A 22,671-nucleotide genomic window follows, 5' to 3' on the forward strand; every position below is an offset into this window, starting at 1 on the left:
AACTCAAAGAAGGGAGATATTACTGGAGGTTGGATAAGCTAGGAAAGCTCCATGAAGGAGATGGGTCATGAAAGAATAGTATGAATAAGTAAAAAGAAAAGTGATGGACAATGCAAGCAGTGTATATAGAAGTAACAATGGTATATATATATATATATATATAGATATATGTATATCTATATATATAGATATAGATATAGATATATATATATAGATATATGTATAATATATATATAAGAATATAAATAAAAAATAAATAACATGGGAAAGGTAAATTATCATCAAATTTTGAAGGTCTTGACTAGAGGGAAAAATATATCTTACAATTCAAAGAGAGGTACTGATAGTTTTTAAACAGAGGGACCAACAAGATGAAAACAAAAATTTAGAAAACATAAAAGTATGAAATGTATCATTGTAAACTATTTCATTTCTGAAAACTTACTTGAATAACTGAAGGTTCACTTTAAAGTTACAAGTAAAACACATTATGAATTAAAAGTTAAGTACAATATGTTAACAATGAAATGAGATAACGTTATGGCAGAGTCAAAGATCTAATCGTCCACAACACAGCTTTAAGTCTATAGAGAGAATTACTTGTGTATCATCTTCCAAGTTATCTTGCTATTTTGCTTTGTTTTGCTTTGCTTTTTGCATGGGAAGAGAAAACATGCAAGGAGGTCAAAAGGATTCAGTGATGTCTGCTCTTGAATAATAAAAATTATGGAGGATAGTATTTAAGGAAGATCTATTGCAAACAACATCAGGGATAGGTCTCAAGTTACTATGATTTGTTTCTACTACGAAACTCACAAATGAAGGTGTTCGTTCAATTGGGAAAGAGACTCCCACTAGCACATTCTGTACAAGTTTCCGGTCCATACCTCCCACTGCTGCTTTATTTACTGCAGCTGGCTAAAGTTTTATAGCCTGTTTCATGTATTAAAATTCAAATGTGGAAAACATTACCAGTATCCTCCTTGAATTTTTTGGGGGGGAATATTTTTTTTCTTCAACTTCCTTTTCAGTGTGGAATGTATGAAATGGTCAAAGGCTAACTTCAGACTGACTATATTCAAAAACTATTTCCTTTGTTCTTATGTTTTTTCCTTGAAAATTCAGACCAGTTTTTACCAAGGAGAATACCAAATCTGTTGCTTTTTACAGAAGTTAGAGTTTCATTATAATTACTAACATTATTTCGGAGGACTAGCTGACTCGTTTTCAGGAAGGAAGAAAACAACACTGAGGAAAACAGCTCCTGTAAAGAACAAGGGGTTGTCATTGGTCTACATCTCTGAAAGAATACTGGCCCGTCTATCTGGATCTGCAATTATCTTTTCATTGGATTACAAATGTCTTCAGAGAAGTGAACAGGAACTTGTCTTCAAAAGCAAAATGACAAGCAGTCCTGCCTCTGCCAAGATGCTTCATAATTTAAGTCAAATATAATTCTGAAAATATAGACACACAGTTTGACAAATTGTCTCTTTCTTTTTCTTCTTTATGCCTTCTATCTTTGCCCCTTTCTCTATCTTTCTGGACCTCCAAGTAATAATATCCCCTTCTTACTTCTCAAGGATACACAAAAGAGAAGGCAATCCACAGATCAAATATTTCCAACAAGCACAATGTAACATTACTTTTAAGATCAACTTCACCTACATCTGGTATTTAAGGAGAAACTTTACATATTTATGGAACAAACTGTCTCTGAAGTGATGCCCTAGGTTCATGTTGCATCAGTTTAACATATGCAGAGCAAACAAAACTACAAAAATTAAATTCTTTTTCTCTTGATTGAGAGCAGATATTCAGAAATAGTTGTAAATCATAGATCTGGCTTTTAATAAAGCCAGATTTCTTCATTAAAAGCAGTATTGTTTAAACATGGGAGCTTTGTACAAACAAAAAACCTTGCATCCCAAGAGTGCTTAACACATTACCTGAGGCCAAGTTAAATTACAATTTAGAATTTCCTTTTGTGAATTCTCAGCAACAGCCTTGGACAAACAAGCAATTACTCCAAGATAATTTTATTGGGGAGATGTCAGGGGAAGGGGGAAAAAGAGATTTAGCTGTGATACTCAAAAACATATTTCTATAGTTTAATTGAAAAGAATTGAGTCTGTTGTCACTACTTAGAAATCAATGCACTTTTGTTTCCTAAAAATGGTTACAAAAGTTGTGGCTCTTAATAATACTTCATCCAGGATAGAAATACTTTTAAATATTTTTATTAAGAAAGTTAAAGAAAAAATAATAGATAAAAAAGAATAACTTGAGAATTTGTACTCATTCTTCACATCCTTTTTTCTCTCATTTTTTTTTCTCTTTAGCTGTCAAATTCACCAATTATGTCACATAACTTTTGAGGCATAGTTAGCAAATATATAAAAAGAAACCAAATGTATTTTTGTGAAACACTGCATCATCATCATCAATTAGAGATGACATTCTTTTCCTTCATATCATTTAACTGGGAAAAATAAAAATTTCATCTACAAGGCCAATAAATATATCATGTCAACAGAGAAATTTTCAGATATAACTGCAAATGGAACAATAGATTCACACAATTACTTCAATAAAGAAACTCACCAAGTTTCTAATAAAATAGAAAACAACTTTATATCAAACAACAGCAATGAATATCATCTTATATAGGACTTCAAGGTGAAATGATAAAGGCAAAACTTTAAAAAGAAATGGTATATGTCACCCAAACTACAAAGTCCCATAAAACAGTTTTAAAGTTTGTACAACAGGAAATATCAAAACTTACCATGAGTGAATGCCTATTGGCTGAAAGAAGACCTGTCCCATATCCTGACCCGAGACCGCCCATGGCACCATTATGTGAAGGTCCTATTAATCCATGCATATCACTATGACCACTAGACATAGCTGTTGAAGGCCCAACCGCATGGTTTCGGAGAACATGAATAGCATCATCCAGTCTTTCCAAGCGATCTTCAATTCGGCTTTGCTGTTAGTTTTATGAGAAAGAATAGGAAAGATTAATTTACAATGAAACAGAGTCAACTTGCAAGCCACATTTGTGCTGATGGAGGTTAGAATATAAATTAGGAAGGAGAGACTTAAAAGTTTACAATTGAAAATAGCAACCCTGCAACATTCTTTCTCCATCAAAAAGTTGGTATCCTTTAGTATCAGAATTGACATTTAAAAAAATCTCTTCATTCTACAAAACTGATGAGAAATGTTACCAACATTGTAGTTTCATTTTCATGAGTAAAAATAGATTCTATAACTCTTCAGGGACATAAACTGTATTTATGCTATGCCATACTACATTATCTTTAAAGAGACTATAGAGTTACTTTGGAAAATGAAAACATTCATTTTAATTTTAGGAGTACTCTGGCAGGGAACTCTTATAGACTCCAATAAATCTATGATAGAAAAAAATCACTGCTTCATATATGTGCAGAGATCTTATCTACCCAAATTAAATGATCCTTGAAAGCAAGAGTAGTGTCCTCTCTCCATTTATATGTAAGTATATTGAAGTAGGTGATTAGTTAATGAATGTATACTAAGTTGAATGAATGACTCAATCTGTCAGCCAATTTCTTTTGGCAATCTATTACTGAGTTCTGTCTACTTATGTTTGACTTTGTTCTTCAACTATCTTAACTTCCATCTTTATCCTGATGCCAAATGTCTTAGATTTAGTTGCTTTGAAGGCCCCAAATTTTAGTTTTGTAGAGAAAATTGCTTAGCATATGCACATTTTTACTCCCAAGAAAATGCTGGAAATGTAGGATAGAATAAAAGATAAATGCATAAGTTCCTCCTGCTGAGGGGCGCCACAAATGTGGGCTTGCTGACGAAGAGGCTTCCAACTCATTGTTGTGTGCCATGATCATGACTGTAGATATAATTTGGAAACATGTTTATATGCAAGTTTGGGAAAGTAACAGGATGGAACTACTTTAACTGATCATATGTCACAGGAAAAAAAATGATCTTTGTGGCCTACTACACAAAGACTTTTTATTGAAGTGCAGTTGGGAAAATTGATGAATATTTTTGAAATGACCTGTGTTTGCATATCCAATAAAATAATAGTGGTAGTTATAAACCATGGTACATGTAAATTAGTTATTATATCAATCCACAAGCCTGCTATGGGTCAATCATTATGTTAGGTACTAGGCTATAAAGCCCAAAATAAAATATTTCCTGACCTCAAGATAAGAAAACATTTACATACAGAAACATATACAAGATATATACAAAATAAACGCAACCTGATTTTGAGGGTATTTGGGGGAAGACATTAGCAGCTGGGGCAATCAAGAAAGGCTTCATGGAAAAAAGTGGCACTTGAGTTTTGAATGAAACTAGCACTTTTAAGAAATGGAGATGAGGAGGGAAGAAGACCTCCACAGCTTGGGACTCGGTGAGTACAAAGGCACAAAGAGAGGAGATTGTGCATTGTGTCTGAGGAACCACAAGAAAATCAGTTTGGATGTACCTTCATCAAGGGAAGAGAAAATGGATTTATGATTCATGGTTACTGGGAACTCCCAGTTGAGAAAATTCTCTTAACAACACAAGATGGTATCCTTTTTATATTTTATGTGAATTTCCTAAACTGACTTGCTTAGAGTCAACAATTTTTTTTTAAATATTCAAAGCCATCTCTCTAACATGTTGATTATTATGTGACTAGGAATAATACATAAAACTGGCAAGGTAGGTTCAGGATTTGAAGAATTTTAAATGCCAAGTGGAGTAGTTTGCTTTTAATTCTATAGCTAACAGGGAGTTGCTGGAGTTTATTGAGGAGGTTGTTCCATGACATTACATAATGCTTTAGAAAAATCACTTTAGCAAATATATGGAAAGATTCTCTAGAAGATGTGCCTGGTATGTGCCAAAACACTTTAAAGTGCTTGTTTTCCCAGAAGAATGAGAAATTTAAATGAAAATGCATGTCCTCAGGATTTTAGGGCACATCAAATATGCCATTAAGTCATACCTATGGATGGTAATTTGAAGAGGGAGGAATCCTAGAGGCAAGGATGTGTGTGTGTGTGTGTGTGTGTGTGTGTGTGTGTGTGTGTGTGTATACCCACATATATATTTACAGGCTATTACAAGAATTTAGGTAGGAGGTGATGAGGTCTTGAAATGGAATGGTGGAAATTAAAGTGGAAAGAAGGAGATGAAGAAACATGAAAGTAGAATGATCAGTCTCAATGACTGACTCAATATCAGTAGAGAAAGGAGTTTAGGAAGGTATTAAATTTGTAAACTTGAGTGACCCAAAGGATGAGCGCATCTCAACAGAAATAGGGAAGTTATCAAATAATATATGTAAAGCACTTTGCAAGCCTTCTATCATTATGCATATAAACATTCTTGTTCAATCATTCATGTCTGACTATTGCTGACCCCATTTGGGGTTTTCTTGGTAAAGATACTGGAATGATCTTCTAGCTCATTTTATGGATAAGGAAACAGAAATCAGTGTCTGGGGCCAAATTTGAATTCAGGCAGGTCTTTGTGACTTCAGGCCTGGTGCTCTTACACCACCTACTTCCTAAATGTTAGCTATAGTAAATGAGGGGCCAGAGAAGTTTGGGGAAAAGATAATAAAATCTCTTTTGGAAATTCTGACTTTTAGCTGCCTCTATGTCCATGGAACTAGAGCTTAAGAGAGAAACTAAGATTGGAGAAAAAGATCTGGGAATCATCTGCTTATAGATGACAATTAATCCATACATGCTGATGAAGTCACCAAATGGAAGAGTATAAACCAAGAGGAAAAGTACAAAAACAGAAACTTTGGGCACGTCACAGTTAGGGAACATATCATGGATGATGATCTAGCAAAGGTGACTGAGAAGCAATGATCAGAGGAGTGGGAGAAGAACCAAGTAATAGCACTATCACAAAAACCCAGAAAAAAGGGATGGTAGTCAATAGGCATTAGTACTGCTGAGTAATCTTCCAGATCTGTAGCTAGGAGCAGACCAAATTTGATAGATTGTTCTAGAATATTTAGTTGAAAATAACTTTAAAACTTTCTTAAAACTTAATGTTCAAAAAGTTTTCTTATCCAGTTACAGATCCTTTTTTAAAAGATTTGTATCACTTTCCTTATTCTTTGGACAAAACTGAGCTAACTGGATTGGTTACATATATGTGGTATAATGGAAGCAGCATTCAACTACAGGATTCATATATTAGGTCTTCCACTTAATGGATGTATGAAGAGGGACAATATATTCGACTTCACTAAGCTTTTACTCATCTGTAAAACACAGATGATAATATTTGCATGGCTTATCTCACAGGGCTATTCAGAGGAAATGTTTCATAAATCCTAAAGCATCAGTTCATATTATCATCTGTATAAGAACAGAGCATAACCAATATTGCATTCAGGTACATAGCATATTCTTCTCTGGGTGTCCCACATATAATATAGTAAGGGAGACATCCAAGGAAGAAAACATTTTTCTTTACATTTGAAGCTTTTCTTATAAAAATTCTTTTAAGAGATCATTTAAAGCGCACGGAGAGTCCCTAATTAATAAATTCAAATACAGGAAGAAAGAAACATAGATAAAACCAGGTATCTTGTATGAATGAACAAAGTGTGAATCTTTTTCTCTTTGCTAATCCCAAGAAATAATCCCATTCAATCTGATTGAAGGTATCTGGCATTCTTCTATGTATACTTATAATTCAAGAAGAAATTAAGTGATACAGATAATAGACTACTAAATATTAGTTTTCATATGATACTGGCATTATTCACCACGTATAGGGATAAACCATTGTGTTACAGACATTGAATCATAATATGAACATATTTATTAAACCATTAGAGTTTTTTTTTTGTTGTTTGTTTTGTTTTTTTTAGCTTCTGAGCATTGGAAATTCAAACATTACTGCAATGCACTTTATTCATTACCGGGATTATTCTTTAATGTATGTAATTAACTGTAAGGAGCCTTGCAAGAATCAGACAGTGCACATGGGAATGAAGGTCTAGAGAAAAAATTTTATGACCTAATTATTCTAGAAAGAAAATTAAGAATTCTTTTCCAGAGTTGTACCAACTCAGCCTCATGTAGGATACAATATCACAAATTGCTGCTGGTGGTAAAGGTGCAATAGCCATACTACTTGTCAAATTTATATGTAGCTATTGTCAGGCTAGGGAATCAAAGCTCTGGCATTGGGAAATTCAGTTTGTACAGAAAGACTGGCATCAGGTGCTCACACAGAAGTCTATGGTGCCAAAGTAACACCTGTAATGATCTACACATAGGTCCAGTTACACCACCACCACTTTTTAATTTTCCCAGCCCTCAGGCAGGGCTAGCAGCTCAGTTGTGCCAACATGGTATAAGCCTGTAATAACTATTAATAAAATAAGCATCTTGAGAGTGTGGGGAGGAGGACTGAAGGTTGGAAAAACTACATAATAGGAGAAACATGGCACAAAAATTGCTAGGTTAAGATTTGTTAACAGATCAGACATACCAAAGAATGTAATGGTCCTTCATAATTAGGAGATGATGACGCCTGTCCTCCATTTCTAGACCAAACAGCTGTGCCTGCTAATATTAAAATGGAAATCACAATTAGAACCTCACAAATAAAAATGTTCTTCCAATATTTTAGATAGTTTTAGAGACAAGGAAATACCGATTTCCAGTTAGGCTATCAAGGAGGCAAACAAGAGACCTTCTGAAACACCAAGGGTGGGTGTGGGGTGGAATGGGGACATATCTTTATGTAAAACACATATTTACTGGGCTTCAAATTACCTCCTAACAGAGATGATTTCGTTGATTCTGAAACTATACTTGAGAGCAGTTCCTGAAGGAGGAAACATCACTTTTAAAAGGAGAAGTGGTACATTAAAAAAAAAATACTAAAAGGGGTTTAGTGGTTGCTTATGGTAAGCCAGGTCACACCAGATCATTATTCTTACCGTGGTAAAACACATTATTTGATACACACTAGTAAATCAATCATTGGTCACTCATGGTCAATCATTAGCTATAAGAACCCCTTATGATGAAAAGTTACAAATAATGGCAGAATAAAACCATTCTTTCCATGCCAAAATCTATAATATAATATATTGTGATATATTGATTAACTACTGACTTTAAAGCTATCCTGTACTCTTCCCTCCCTGCTGAAGTGGTTCCTCACTTACCTAAAGTACAGGTCAGGGCTTGCAGAAAAGACTAAGCTACAATCAGAAAAATAACACTTCAAAATCCCCATTTCTTTAATTTAAGCACTAGATGATTAATGTTCAATAGTCACTGACAATAGTTACTACATCTGTATAGTTTCAATTCCCCTTTCTTGATAAATGGGACATCAGGGTACATAAACCTCTCTCATCTTTGGGTCTCTACTCTTTCTAAGGAGAAGTAGATGCAAATCATGGACTCTTAGATAAACTTACTATTTCTGACCCAGAATTTAATTACTTTCTTAAAAGGAACCAGTAATTTGAAAATGTCACTGGGACAAATTAACATCATAAAGAACCAATATGTTCATGGAACAGGATGTAACAAAGAGTCAAGAAATAACATCTATTTAAATTTATATTGTCTGCTTCATTGATGACTTTAAAAACAATTTGGTCAAGTATTAATTAAAAAAAATTCTTAAGGATTTCAACAAAAGCTGATCTATTAGGAGTCACCTGCCTACATGCAAAGAATATGGATACTAAATACTACCAAAAATCTATTGGAAATGTCTGTATCAGGTTCTGTGTTAAGTCTTTTGAAAGGCACCTCTAAAAAGATAAACTAATTTATGGATAATTCTCATAATCTCTTAAACTCAGCCTTGTCCTAGCTAAATGTTCAGGCTATGAAAATTGATTACATTATAAATTCAATTAGAATTTTTTTCTTACCCAGATTCCACCCCCCAATTTATTTCTAAAAAATTATTTTTTTCTCTTAAATTATTCCTAAAGAATTCAATAAAAAATTTAAATCTCTTCTATTAAAATGAATATGTTCAATGAACTTTGCCATTTGAGATATGTTTATTCATTTTTGCTTCATATCATTCACAGACCCATGTAAAATTTACAACATATAAATGTCTTCCTCATATTCCATGGACTAGTGTTTTGTTGTTGTTTTTTTTTTTTTTTTACCCATACATAATCCATATTTCCAGAGAAAATATATATAGCAATCATAACATTCCTAAATAGTACTATTCTTCTCTAAATGTGCTGGAGTTGTGAGAAATATTATCACCTCTTATGTTTTTTTCTCTCTCTCAAGGCAATATCAAGAGGTGGACAGTTAGTCTGGAGGCATGAAAACTTCTGTTACATCTTGTGTGCCCCCGAGGAAGGTAGTTCTCCAAGATTAAAAGGTGAAGAAAAAGCAATGATTTGCATTATTAGGAGAAGTTCCTCAGTAGAAACTTTCTTCACAAATAAAATCACAAGTCCAACAACAACAACAACAACAAAATCTTTGCCTACATCACAAGAGGAAGCTACTTTGAAAACTTTCCAGAGTTATAAGGGAGTTATTTATTATTAATTTTTTGTGATGCAATTGGGGTTAAGTGACTTGTTTAGGGTTACACGGCTAATAAGTTTCAAATGTCTGAGGGCAGGGAATTATTTTTATAAGAAATTATGATGGGATCGATTTATATGCATTAATTTCTGTTGATATTGTGAAATCAATTTTCAAGTACAATACCTGAGAGAGAAGGAGGCGAACCAACGGGAGTTGAAGGATTTGATGAAAAGCTGTTGTTAGTGTGATCTGGAGAATAGATCTTAAAACAGTAAAAGAAAAAAAAAATCATTCAATACAAAAATTCAAGTAATAAAATAGACCTTAAAATAAACTCTGGTTAAGAAGCCCTAACATATAGTCAATTTATTCTAATAGGATCACCTCATATTCCAAAAAAGGACTGATACCACAAATTGCTCAATAATTGGAGTCTTCATGATCAAAAATGGATTCCTAAGTAGCACTTTTGGAAAATAACACCTTTGAAAATATAATAAAAGTTCATTCATATTAGTTAAAAGCAATGCTTTATGACAGGGTTAGATTTTTGTACAACCCAGATAAGTTCAGTGAGCATAACTAACCCAGATATATTCACAGTTATGTAATCTGATAAAGTAGAACATGGTGAGAATGCATGGAATTACACAAAGAATCATCGGCTTAAAGTAAATCAAGCAGTTCTAGCAACTTGCCCCAAACTAGCTACACATTCTTGAACTTCACTTAACTTCTCTGTACGTCAGTTTCCTTGTATTAAAAATATTGGAGCACTTGCAGTTTTACAATTATGTGAGCCATATAATTTTCCTTTTGACCATGATTTGCCTGTATGAAAACTAACTGTAGTAACTAAATGTGTGTGTGTGTGTGTGTGTGTGTGTGTGTTTTTAAAGCAATGACATTTTTTGAAAGAATGTTATAGTAAAATGAACTCATCTGATACTTCTCCTGTTAGAGGACATCCAACTGGTGTACCTAAATTGTTGCCATAGTGGAAAACATCTTGATTTTACACATATTATACACGCTTAGTCTGTAGAGACATTATCAGGTGTGCCCCTTATTGGAAAAAAAAATAAGCTCTTTTTTCCACCCATGAAAGGATAGGTCCAAATAATTCTTGTCTTTTGGTAATAGACCAGGGAAACAGAAGTAAATTTTTACTAATTAAAAAAAAATCACAGAGTTTGTGTGATGAAAACAATCTAAACAAATCTCATACAACCCTATTTTCCTCTTCATTTAATACATGAGAATTCTCAGGCCCAACGAGCTACATGACTTGTCCAGGGCGATATATTTCATTCACTCACAGAACTGGAACTCAAATCTTCTGTCTCTAAATTTGACGCTGTTTCTAGGATTAAATAAGTTCTGTAACTGTCATAGTTTTCAACTATACTTTCTAAGCCTTTGAGAATTTGAGATACAATTGATGAATTATACTGTAACACTGAAGAACGCTTATAATCTGTTATGTCTACCAAAATTATTTTGGATGAGAAAAATATGTCAAATAAGCAGGATATGTATACACACATATCCTATTATCTAGAACAATTATTATAAGAAAAAAGGTAGAGATAAAATCTTTAGTTTTCATAGACTTCCCAGAACCCCAAAGCCATTTTAACCAATGGACTATTTATTTATTTATTTAAAACTTAAATACAAAATAAGAAAAAGAAAAAAGAGAAAAAGGAAAAAATCTTCTTGTATGCAACAGAACATCAGAGGATTTAAAATGTGCAACAATAAATTTCCATTTCAAGGAAACATATATAATAATAGAAGATGTATACTCATAACTACCCATCTAATTTTTGCTTCTTTGTGGTTCTTTTGTTCTCTGCTGTCCACTTTTTTACTTTATCCATTTTTTACCTTCCCCCCCTCAATCTTCCTTAAGCAAGCTACAGTTAAAAATAGGAATATTTCAATACACACACACATATATATTGGTATGTACACAAACATATTTAAGTACATATGTACATACATTTACACACATATATACATAAGCATAGACATACATTTAAAACAATTTTAATATGGATGACATAAAATATATATTTTTCTGTTGACTGAATCTTTAAGTTTGACTTTGAAATGAATGATTACTACCATTACCTTTTTTTTCTAACAAATGCTACTTTCTATCACTGTTAAGAACATTACATTTTACAACAAAGTTCGATACTCTCTAGGATCAAATCTATCCTGTTTGCTGTTCATTTTCTGAAATTTTAAACCTTCACTTTTGATTAAAGTTCACCCTTTTACAACAGTAAATGGTGGAGACCAAAGTAAATATTTTCTTACCGAAGCAAGTGCTTTCCCCAGAGCATCACCAGTCTGTGAACTGCCTGCTGCACCACTTCCTCTATTTGCTGCAAAAACAAAAGGCTGAATGTGAAAACCTGGCAGTTAAACATTTCAGAATTTTCTATTCCTAGTCCACTTACTCATAATTTAATTGCATTTTAATGCTAATTATATCACATTAATCTTTAATTAGCATTAATTTGTTTGCTAAGGTAGATGTCAAATATATTCATGTTACATTTTTTTTTTATTTAACAGATCAAATATACACCTGACACCTTGGTGTATTCTTCTGAATGTCCTAATGGATATTTGCCCTATCCTTTGATTAAGAACAATGATGACAGAGGAGCAGTAACCATATAGATAGAAAATTTGTAGTTAAAGAAGTCTCACTTATATATGAAATCTTTGGAGTCTCTGAAAGAATTTTTACTCTGCTTGATATGAAATTTGGTTATTTTTGCTACCAATCAACACTTGACACATAGTAAACACTGTGTCTCTTTTGTAGCTCACTTCACTACATATAATAATGAATCTGTTTAGAAAGCACCTGTAGAAAAATGAAACATTTAAAAATACTTGTATATGTATATGTGTGTGCATCTATCATTTATCCATCACTATTTATTAATACAGAAACAAATTGCTATGCCATCAAAATTATTCAAGTCAAATTCTGTACATAAAATTATGCTAGCAACTCTTAAGGTTTATGTTTAATATCCTAAACACACTAATCTATTGCTAAAGAATGAATTATAAGCAAACAATGTTCAAATGAAACCCGTCTATAGTTCTTTGAAACATTTCACAAATAGCTACTAACATTAAGCAACTTTTCAAAGAAGAGGTATAGTTGGTATTTCTCTGAGGTCCATATCAATTGTATAATAGGATATGTAATAATAGGAGATTGTGTCGTACTGGATAGTTCTGCTATTGGAGTGAGAAAGACCTTCAAATTCCACCTCTAATACTCATTAGATATAGAACTACAAGAAAATCACTTATATGCTTTAGGCAGCTCCTTTGGATTTATCCACTAAGTCATAGATAGGCTGCAAAATGTATTAGTGAATAGAATTTCCACAACAAAAGTTCCCTACATTGACAAATCATTGATCCTAAAAGTTATTTCTTTTACCTATTTACAACACATATTGTACTATTTATTATGGGCTAATTTCTCAAAATAGTTTATAGATATATGCATGAGAGACTTAGGAAACAGATGCTATCATCTATAAAATAGATACTATTTTATAGAAGAAAAAAGGCATCTAGAGTTCTATTGATTTAATTTAACAACTTAATTTACACAATTAAAAAATATACAGGCTTTCCAAGTATGCATGCTTCATTTCTATTCCTCTCCTTGAACCAAGGTCACATTTTAGTTTCTTCATTCGTTAAAATAAATGTATTGAAATAAATAATAACTAAGATTCTTTCAAACTCTAAAAGTTCCATCATCCTATAGAAACCTAGCTTCTTACTTTGCTAATCCATTCTCTGAAATGAAGATATCATAAATGCCTTATCATAGTCACTATTTTTTCCCTTTTTTATCACTGTAATTATAAATAAAAAGAATACCAAACCTTTTGATAAAACATGTTAGATCCACATATAATGGGCTCAGTTTTGTCTAATTTTTCTTTTCCTTCATATTATAGTCATAAAATTTAGTTTTCCTGATCCTGCTTACTCCACTCTTGATTTAGATCACATAATTCTTGTGTTTTTCTGAATTCTTCATATCCATTATTTCTTATGGTAGCAATATGCTTTTATATCATATCACTTTTTTTGGTCATTCTCCTATTGAATTACTTAATTTAAAACTAGCTATCTATGAAATAGAAGTTTTAGGATTTACTCTGTAAGATCACATTGTAAAATTCTACATTATTACAATATAGGAAGAATCAGATAAGTTATAATACTGAAGCAAATGGTTTTCCAGAGCATGTTTTCAAAACAGCTTCAAAGTAGAGAATAAAAACTGAAAAGCATCTAAGGGTCCAGATGTGGGCTGGATGGCTTTTTTCTAATTTTCTTAGTCTTTGATGCTGAGTGAAATGAGCAGAACCAGAAGATCATTATACACTTAAACAACAATACTGTATGAAGATATATTCTGATGGAAGTGGATATCTTCAACATAAAGAAGATTCAACTCACTTCTAGCTGATCAATGATGGACAGAAACAACTACACCCAGAGAAGGAACACTGGGAAGTGAATGTAAAATATTAGCACTACTGTTTATCTACCCAGGTTACCTATACCTTTGGAATCCAATACTTAACACGCAACAAGAAAATTGGATTTACACCCATATATTATATCTAGGTTATACTGTAACACATGTAATATGTATGGGATTGCCTGTCATCTAGGGGAGGGAGTAGAGGGAGGGAGGAGAAAATCTGGAAAAATGAATACAAAAATTACTCATGCATATATACTGTCAAAAATGTATAATTATAAAATTAATAAAAAAATAATTTTCTTAGTATTCTAAGTTTCTAAACAACAACAAATTACTAATTTAAAAATGAGATTATCACCTGTTATTATTTTTATTAGTTAAGGACAATGTGGGTAATTACAACCTTCTTACCAATTTTAATACAATTTTCTTATTTTATTTATAAAATCATTAGATGGGTGGGTGATAGGACAAAAATAAAACATAACACCAAACTATCCTAAGTCATGCTCAAAAAAAGAAAAAATAAGTGATTTAAGGGAAAAAGAAGAAATGGTATTACTATCAGATTCAAGTTCTGATTAATCTTTTCTATGGGTATAATACTGTATATGTTGCTCAATCTCTCTAAACCACAGTTCCCCCATCCACAAAGCAAGAAGAATCATAGCTCACTATTTATAATCTTGCTAGTAATTTTGTAAGACCAGTTTGTAAACCTTAACAGATTATGTTAATTATTAATTATAAAAACACACACACACACACACGAAATTATGGAAAAAAGAATTTTAAAACACACAGGACAGTAGAACTGATAGGAAATCTAAGTCATCTAACCAGCATTCTCATTTTTATAGATGAGGAGCAATTGAGATACAGAAACGTATAAGTGTATTTGCACAAACATGTATGTGTCTGCATATAGATATGTATTCACAAATAAATGTTTACAATAGTGAATGTGCAGTTCAAAAAAAAAAAGGAACAAAATTATCTCTCTAAAAGTTTTATGTAATGTAGCATGAGTCAATTTATCAAATCTCTGACAAAGTAGAGTGGATAAATAAAATCAGAACAAGGTGTGTTTAGTTTTTAAGCAGAATTATTTTGACCTTTTCAAATATGGGATATGGTACCCATTAAATTTCTGGGCTACCTTTCCTAAAACCTTGCTCTTCAAACTTGCTTCTCCATGCCTTTAATTTTATAAGCATTCTCTGTGCTACTTAATCCTTGCCTACATGGTGATTGGACTTGATTTTAGAGAGGGGAGGGATTTCACTAAGCCAAATCCCTTAATTTATAGGACTACTAAGGCCCAGGAAGATATGGGAATATGCTTAAGGTCACATAACTAGAGCCAAGATTAACACCACATCTTCCCTTAGTCCATTCTTCTCCAGAACCTCATAGTGTCACATGTCCTCATGACAAAATTAAGATTTTGCTTAGCTCCTGGGCAACAATTGGGATGATTTCTTCCCTTATCTTGTTCAAAGTTGGGGGGAGGGCAGAAGAGAGGGACAGAACCTATTTCTAAACACAGTTCTGGCATGAATATGGAAGAAATTTAATTGTTGGGAGAAACTGTAATTTTGTAGGAGGGTTTAGCACAGCCAGTGAGGAGATTATCAGTCAGAGGACTTGAACACAGGTGCTGCTTCTGCTGGCTGTAATATTAGCAAAATGAAGAATTTAAGATCCTTAGCTCTGATTCAGACCACCCTCTTTTTGTCTTAATATCAGCTTTGGGAAAAATGAAAGTTATATTCATACACACCCTAAAAAAACAGGATGAACTGTGCCTAGGGTCTCTGTGAATTTTGAAAGTGCCAGAAGTGTGAATTATCCCTACAACATACACCCATAACCTTAATGTGGGAATACCATGTAGTTAATAGCAAAGGCATTAGATTTTTTGAAAAAAGTCTAGGTCATGGGCTAAGTATCTAAAGAAGACATATTTCTTTAAAATCTGAGATTCGTTGAAGAGAATTCTGGACATGTTCTGGCTACTGAATTGATGCATGTGTAACATAAACTCTGGACCTGAAATTAATGATGAAAAATAAGCAACATCTCTGGGGCAATACTGTATTTGACAGTTTTAAAATTATAATTCAAATACATACTCTAAAACTTTACTTGACAGTGAGGTTTTGGGGTAGGAGAGATTTTAGCAGAAAACCAGACTTCCTAATCATTTGTAAGAAATAAAAGAAAACAATTCAAATCAATTAGTGGTTCTAACTAAAATGTATTGACACTATTGGATAAAATTCATACTTTTCTTATGTTATGTGCTATTCATCACCCAAATGTACTCAAAAACTCAAGATGAATAAAACATCAAGTGAATATTATATAACTATTGTAATAACAATATCACTGAGAACTGTCTTCAAGTGGAGAATGTTTCTTCTGAAAGGAAAGGCAACTATTGAAATGGTTCAATGTCATGCAAACATGTCATTAAAAGTAAAATTAGTAAGCTAGATTAATTAAATAATAATTTAGATATATTCCAAACAAATTTTTATCATATGTTGAATTAAATCTATCTTGGCAGTCTGTTTTTTCAACACTACTTCGTTTGAGATTTTTTGAAACACAGATAACATCACCCTTAGGAAAGAATTTCAAATTCAGTCTAATAAAACAATAACTGTCACTGTGGTTAATATATTATACACACAGTTCTCATTTTTTTCACCTAGGAACAAGAGAATTGAAGAGTCCCAAAACATAGCAGGCTTTTTGCTTATGATTTAGGTGAAGAAAATGTCTCTTTCAATGATTATATTGGTGGGGAAGATGGACTTTTATATTTTTGGACTGCTTCATTCTGCTGGGATTAGGTCACATGCTTATTTTCTTATCGGGGATGGTTAATTAAGGATCAATTATGGTAGGAAAGGCAGGTATGGTGAGAACCCTTGGCAGTGTCTTTTTCTAATCCTAATCCTGCACATATGATACATATTTTCCACAGCTCCTTTCATCTAGTTATCCATGTATTATTTCACGTCTAAGGGGAAGATTCAACAGTACATTGGCATTTCCAATGCCTAGCACAATATTTTATACAGAACAGAACCAACAAATATCTGCTAATTACAAAACTGGTCTCTACCTTCCTTTTCAATATATGCTACTTTTAGTGCTGCCAAAATGATATGCTTAGCCCTGAGTTAAATGCAATCTTAGAAAGTCGTGGACAAACAGCTATTACAGGTAAAAGGAAATTAATTGATTCACTTCAATTCTTCAATGACTCCATGATTTCACTGTTATGGGCCCTCCTTCCTGTAATAGTACAGATTACAAACCATGATTGACCCTCATCCATATCCTATCATAAATATTGCAGAGGTTATTACCCTGAAATGCTAGAAGATTTCCTTTAAATTATTAAGCCTGTGTTACAAAAATCTGCTTTATTGCTTGGATATTGTATTGAATTAACTTTATGTGCTTGAAGCTGAGTTGGTGGAAAGAATTTGCTCTACTATGTTGGAGAGGCTTGATATAAGACCCTATTGAGAGAAGAGGGCCTGATGCTGTAGGAGAAGCCTAAGTAAAGGAAGACAGATTACTTAGCAATAAATACAACTCATGATTCTCTGGTTATTCTGTTTTAATTCTGACTCAAAACTAGAATCAACACTGTCTTCAACCATGGCACTTTATTCCAATTTACTCATGGATCTTTTCCATTTGTTTAAATTTTTAAAAATACGATTTTGATGCTGTTAAGTGATTTTAATGGAATTACTATACTGATGTTTCCTTAAGGTGGATGCTTTTGACTTCTATTTAAATTTCTACTGAATTCACATGGAAGATTATATCATAAAAGTCAATTATTTATTAGTGTAGTAAGAATAACCTTTTAAAAGAATCTACTGGGTTGAGAATTTAGAAATAAAAGAATAAAACTAAATAAATTAGTTTCTTTCTGAAGTAACAGACAAAACCCACTCACCCAAAATCTTGTAACTCTACTTCATCTCTGAAACCTGGATTGAAGGATAATCTAACTTTTGCTTTTGCAATTTCCATTATTAAAGAGAGTCCAGGGAAGTTAAATTATTAAGGTTTCATAATGCAGTTCTCAAATCACATTTTTTAAGCCTTACAACTCTGAATAAATCTGGGGCTTTGTTTCCTCTTCTGTAAAAAGAATAAGTTGGTATATATTATTTAATTTTTTTGCAGTTCTAATTTAATATGATTCTATGATTTTAAGTTTTGTTTTCGTAAATAACTCATGAGTCAATAATTAAGACCATAAGTAATAGTGAAATAAATTCCATAAAAGAAAAAGGTTCTCAATACATGCGAGAGATAGTGTAATCTTCTTTCAAATTGGAAAAGTAGCCTTAATGGAAGCATCTCCATTATGAAAATAATGACTTGTATCTTCATCAAGAAAACATGAAAAATATGATGCCCATGTGTTAATGCTTGAACTCCATTCTTACTGCATTAGTACTGCTTACAGTCATTTTATACAGATTCATGTGTGTAATCTAAAACACATGTCAGGCTATGTGTTCCCTATTTACCAATTATTTAATTAGCTCTGTTTGTTCTTTGAGATATAGGCAATGTAATATTTCTTTATTTCCTGCATTTAAGTATGAGTGAATATATGCCAAGTTTTTAAGAAACTCTACAGATGTATTTTATTAATCTATACTGTTTGTTAGGAAAGTATCAGTAACATCAGAAGAGAAAGCTTCTCATCTTGTTATAAAAACTTGCTGCCATAATTGAAGCTCAGCATTCTCTGTGAAAATCAAATCAAAATCTGAAAGAATTATTATTGTAAAGGAACCAAAGTCTCCTAGTCACAATGGCAAAGTTTAAAAGAATATGTGAAATATTTCCTTAAGAAACATCTAACAGAGCAGATATGTTTTATTAAAAGATACAACCATTAGAGATTCTGTTCCCATCTGAACACTAAGATCTGATAACCTGAGCAAATTAGTTATTATGTCTAGAAAGTTTCTGTTCCACAAAATTGAATTACTCTAGAAACATCGCTTGCTAAAGGATGATGAGACTTTCACTCACTTATTAATGAGGAATTCTGTAGTCTGTCATATATACAAAATTATTTTAGATCACTGCTGTTCTACCAGTATTTTATATGGGAGTCAAAGAATTCAGATTCCCTCTCTTCCATTAAGTCAGGGCTTCCTTCTGTTGCCTTTTGCATTTGAACCAGCGACTTTTTCTCTGCAAACTAAAGGGATATCTTTTGGCATTTGTAGTATGAATATAGTAACCATGTCTGATGATAAGATCTTATCACCTATAAGACAATTACTATCACACAACTAATTCAATAATATAATCATTTCCCTATGTGAGATTAATGACTATTCTGACTGTAGCTCATTCAACATTTATTATCTTATTATTGTTAGTCATTACTAACCATTCCCAAACCATGCATTTTTCCCATACTAGAAATAAAGTGGTTTTTTAATTAGTCAACATATATTTATTCCTATTTACTAAGAATATATGAGTCTTCCCATAACTGTGGCTGCTTCTTTCCTTCTGAACATTCACACTCTATTCACTAAAAGAAAAATATTAAAACCAAAAGTAGGCAGGAAATCTAAGACAGCACATTTAAGTAAATGAATGACAATGCATTCTCCTGTGGATCTAAAACTCATGACTATTGCAATGGGGCTTTCCATCATCCAAACCACAAGCTGATATATATTTCATTTTCTGTTCTGCAACTACTTCTTTTTTCTTGTTTTTAAATTTTGCAGCCCTCACTGATAACTATCAAAATTATACCATAGATTCACCTTTGTTCTTAGCTTAGAGGTTCTGATATGAGCATAATGGAATATCTTTCTAAATCTCTGCTTATCAAAGCTCATGAAATTTCAGCACAGATGAGTAGGTGGTCCAAAGCAATCTGTGAATTTGGCATTAATTGTCTTTATTATCATTCCTTGTTTTTCACTGATAGCTCTGCTTGCTCTTTCTATATGAGAGGGTTATTTTATCCAGATCTACTTTCCTAATACCAAGAGCAGGTGAAAAGCTAAAAGTTGAAATAGATACAAATAGAATGGCCAGTTACAATCAAGCCAATAGAAACATCAAGGATTGTATCTCTAATTGCTATGAACACTTACTTGGAATAAGTTAATATTTTTTGCCCTTAGCTACTGTATTAGTAAAGAAGGACTTCAAAATGAAATTCTAGACTGCCTAAACTAGATGGCTACAAGGAAACCTAGTGTAAGTGAAAAAAAGTTTTCATTTCTAAAGTCTGTTCTTTTGATCATATATATTAACATGGAGACCTTTCTGTGACTTACCCATTATACTGTCTGTTCCATTAGCAGGTGGTGTGCAGGAAGAGGCGCTGTAGTGGTTTGTACCACTACGATGAAAAGTGGACATCGGAGGAAGACTAGAATTGATGTCTGCTGAGGAGTGTGAAGGATAACTCTGTAGTGAGAAGCAGAAAACTTGGAATTAAAAAAAAAAGAGAAATGACCATCCAGTTCTATATTTATTTCTAGCCTCACTAACTATTCATTTTTCACCAAAGATATGCATTTAGGGTCAACAAATAATTAAGTAAAATTGATAGTTACTCTAAATTTCTTAAACCATTTATAAGCTAAACAAAATTTTAAAATATGTATGATCCTCAGTTTTTACATAACTGGCTTGGGTTTTCATTAAATAGAAATGTAATTATCAAGTGACCTAAGCATTACAGAGTTAATACTGTACTAAAAATTACCTCCATATGTATAGTTGAAAAATACTCAAATTAATAAGAATAATTAATCAATTAAAGATAGTCCCTAATAGAAGTTTTTATGGCTTTCAAAATGATAATTTGAGAAAAATTTCACCACACACCAAATTTTAGAAAAGCAAATCAATATTTATTTGTTTCATATGACCTCCCAATTTCACCTATTCTTGTTTTCCTTATATCAAATGGGAAAGAATAACTAAAAATCTTAAATCTTTTTATCGAGTGACTGAATCACTTTCTTTTCAAATTCACAAAACAGAAACTGGAAAAAAATAAGATTAACTTATTCTGGAAGAATATGGTTAAGAGCTATAAAACGATGTCCAAATTTGAATACATTTGCACAAAACGGAACTGAGAATGATTCTTTTATTTTTGGTACTTTCTGTGTATGATCTCTGAACTAGCTGCTAACTATACAGTGGACTTGAAATAAGATTACCTTTAAGAAATTCCTTGATTTATAATTCATCTTTTCAAGTGAAGTTGTTATGACAGCATTCTATGTAAGTCATTTTCCCCAGGATATGTAATAAGTGATGAATGTTGGTAATTAATCTTACTACCTATATGTAACCTCTTGGAAGTGAATGGGTCTATAAAAATGTGTCTATAAGATGACAATGTGCTTTAGTCATAAAGTTGTGCCAAATTATATTCTTTCCAAGAAAAACATTCCATTTTATAAAATAATATTTTTAAAACATACTATATATTCACTTTTATATTACATGGATGGAATAAAGGGGGCTGGCCATCTAAAAATACATTTTCTTCGATCATACAGGTCACAAAATGACAAAACTAGGATTCCTTTGTTATATATTTATTATAATTTTTAATTATTGGGGCACATTTTAGCTGCAAGCTTCAGGATTATAACATTAAGTTGCATGGGAGATAGTTAACAATGTTTAAATTCCACTCATTTGTCCTTCATTAGCATTTATTGGCTTAATATATTCATTACTAAACGAATAATCCAGTTCTTCCCTGCTTCTTTTAAATTTTCTCTAACTCTCAAACTCCAGAGAGCCCTCCCTTCCTTAATTTCCTATGGAATTTAACATTTTGCAAAGCATCACTTAGCACTTAATTATGTACTGTTTTTTATGATTCTTTTAAGTTGTTTCTTGTGTCATTTTATTTTCCCAAATAATATGTAAGTTCAGTGAAGGTAGGGAACATCTTATACTTTTTCTGAATCTTCTTCTTCACCTAGGACAGGATTGAGAAAACAGAACAATTTCTCCTTCCTCTCGGCTTCCCTACAAAACAAATTGCAAAGTAACAAATAACCTCTCTTCATTGACAGATAATATTTAATAAATAAATGCCTAATATACAGAGTATCTTAGACTAAAGACTAATATGGCTAATGGACTTAGATTTTAATGTTGATATTACCAATGTCAAAATGACCTTTGAAAAAATTATCTTTGTATAAGCAGTATGACCCCAGATTAATATGTAACCAAAGACATCTCTGTTGAGGCACCTGTTGAACCACTTATTCTTATTTGAATTTTACTCATCATTATAAGAAGAAATCTTCTAAAATCATGTTGCTTTTTAATGAGATATCCAAAACATGATGTATGGTTCAGAATAAGAAAGGATAATAGGATAAGTAGAAAAAGCCTTTGGAAAAGAATCCCATATTTAAAAAAAAAATCATTTTAACAGATATTTATAGACTGTCTCTCAAATGAAAACTCTAAAGGAGTTAA

At 32.2% G+C, this 22,671-nt stretch overlaps 1 protein-coding gene across 17 annotated transcripts in view; it reads right to left on the minus strand.

The window, feature by feature from the left end:
* TCF4 (transcription factor 4) overlaps positions 1-22,671 on the minus strand; it is a 406,802-nt gene that overhangs the window by 30,019 nt on the left and 354,112 nt on the right. For all 17 annotated transcript variants that reach the window (XM_074279414.1, XM_074279413.1, XM_074279411.1 and 14 more), the window contains 5 exons: positions 20,487-20,619; positions 11,901-11,968; positions 9,756-9,834; positions 7,534-7,610; positions 2,789-2,992 (listed from right to left, as the gene is read on the minus strand). In XM_074279414.1, coding sequence (XP_074135515.1) covers positions 2,789-2,992; positions 7,534-7,610; positions 9,756-9,834; positions 11,901-11,968; positions 20,487-20,619 — 561 coding nt within the window. The remainder of the gene's footprint in view (positions 1-2,788; positions 2,993-7,533; positions 7,611-9,755; positions 9,835-11,900; positions 11,969-20,486; positions 20,620-22,671) is intronic.

The sequence above is a fragment of the Sminthopsis crassicaudata genome, chromosome 1 (assembly GCF_048593235.1).
Source record: "Sminthopsis crassicaudata isolate SCR6 chromosome 1, ASM4859323v1, whole genome shotgun sequence".
Classification (NCBI taxonomy): domain Eukaryota; kingdom Metazoa; phylum Chordata; class Mammalia; order Dasyuromorphia; family Dasyuridae; genus Sminthopsis; species Sminthopsis crassicaudata.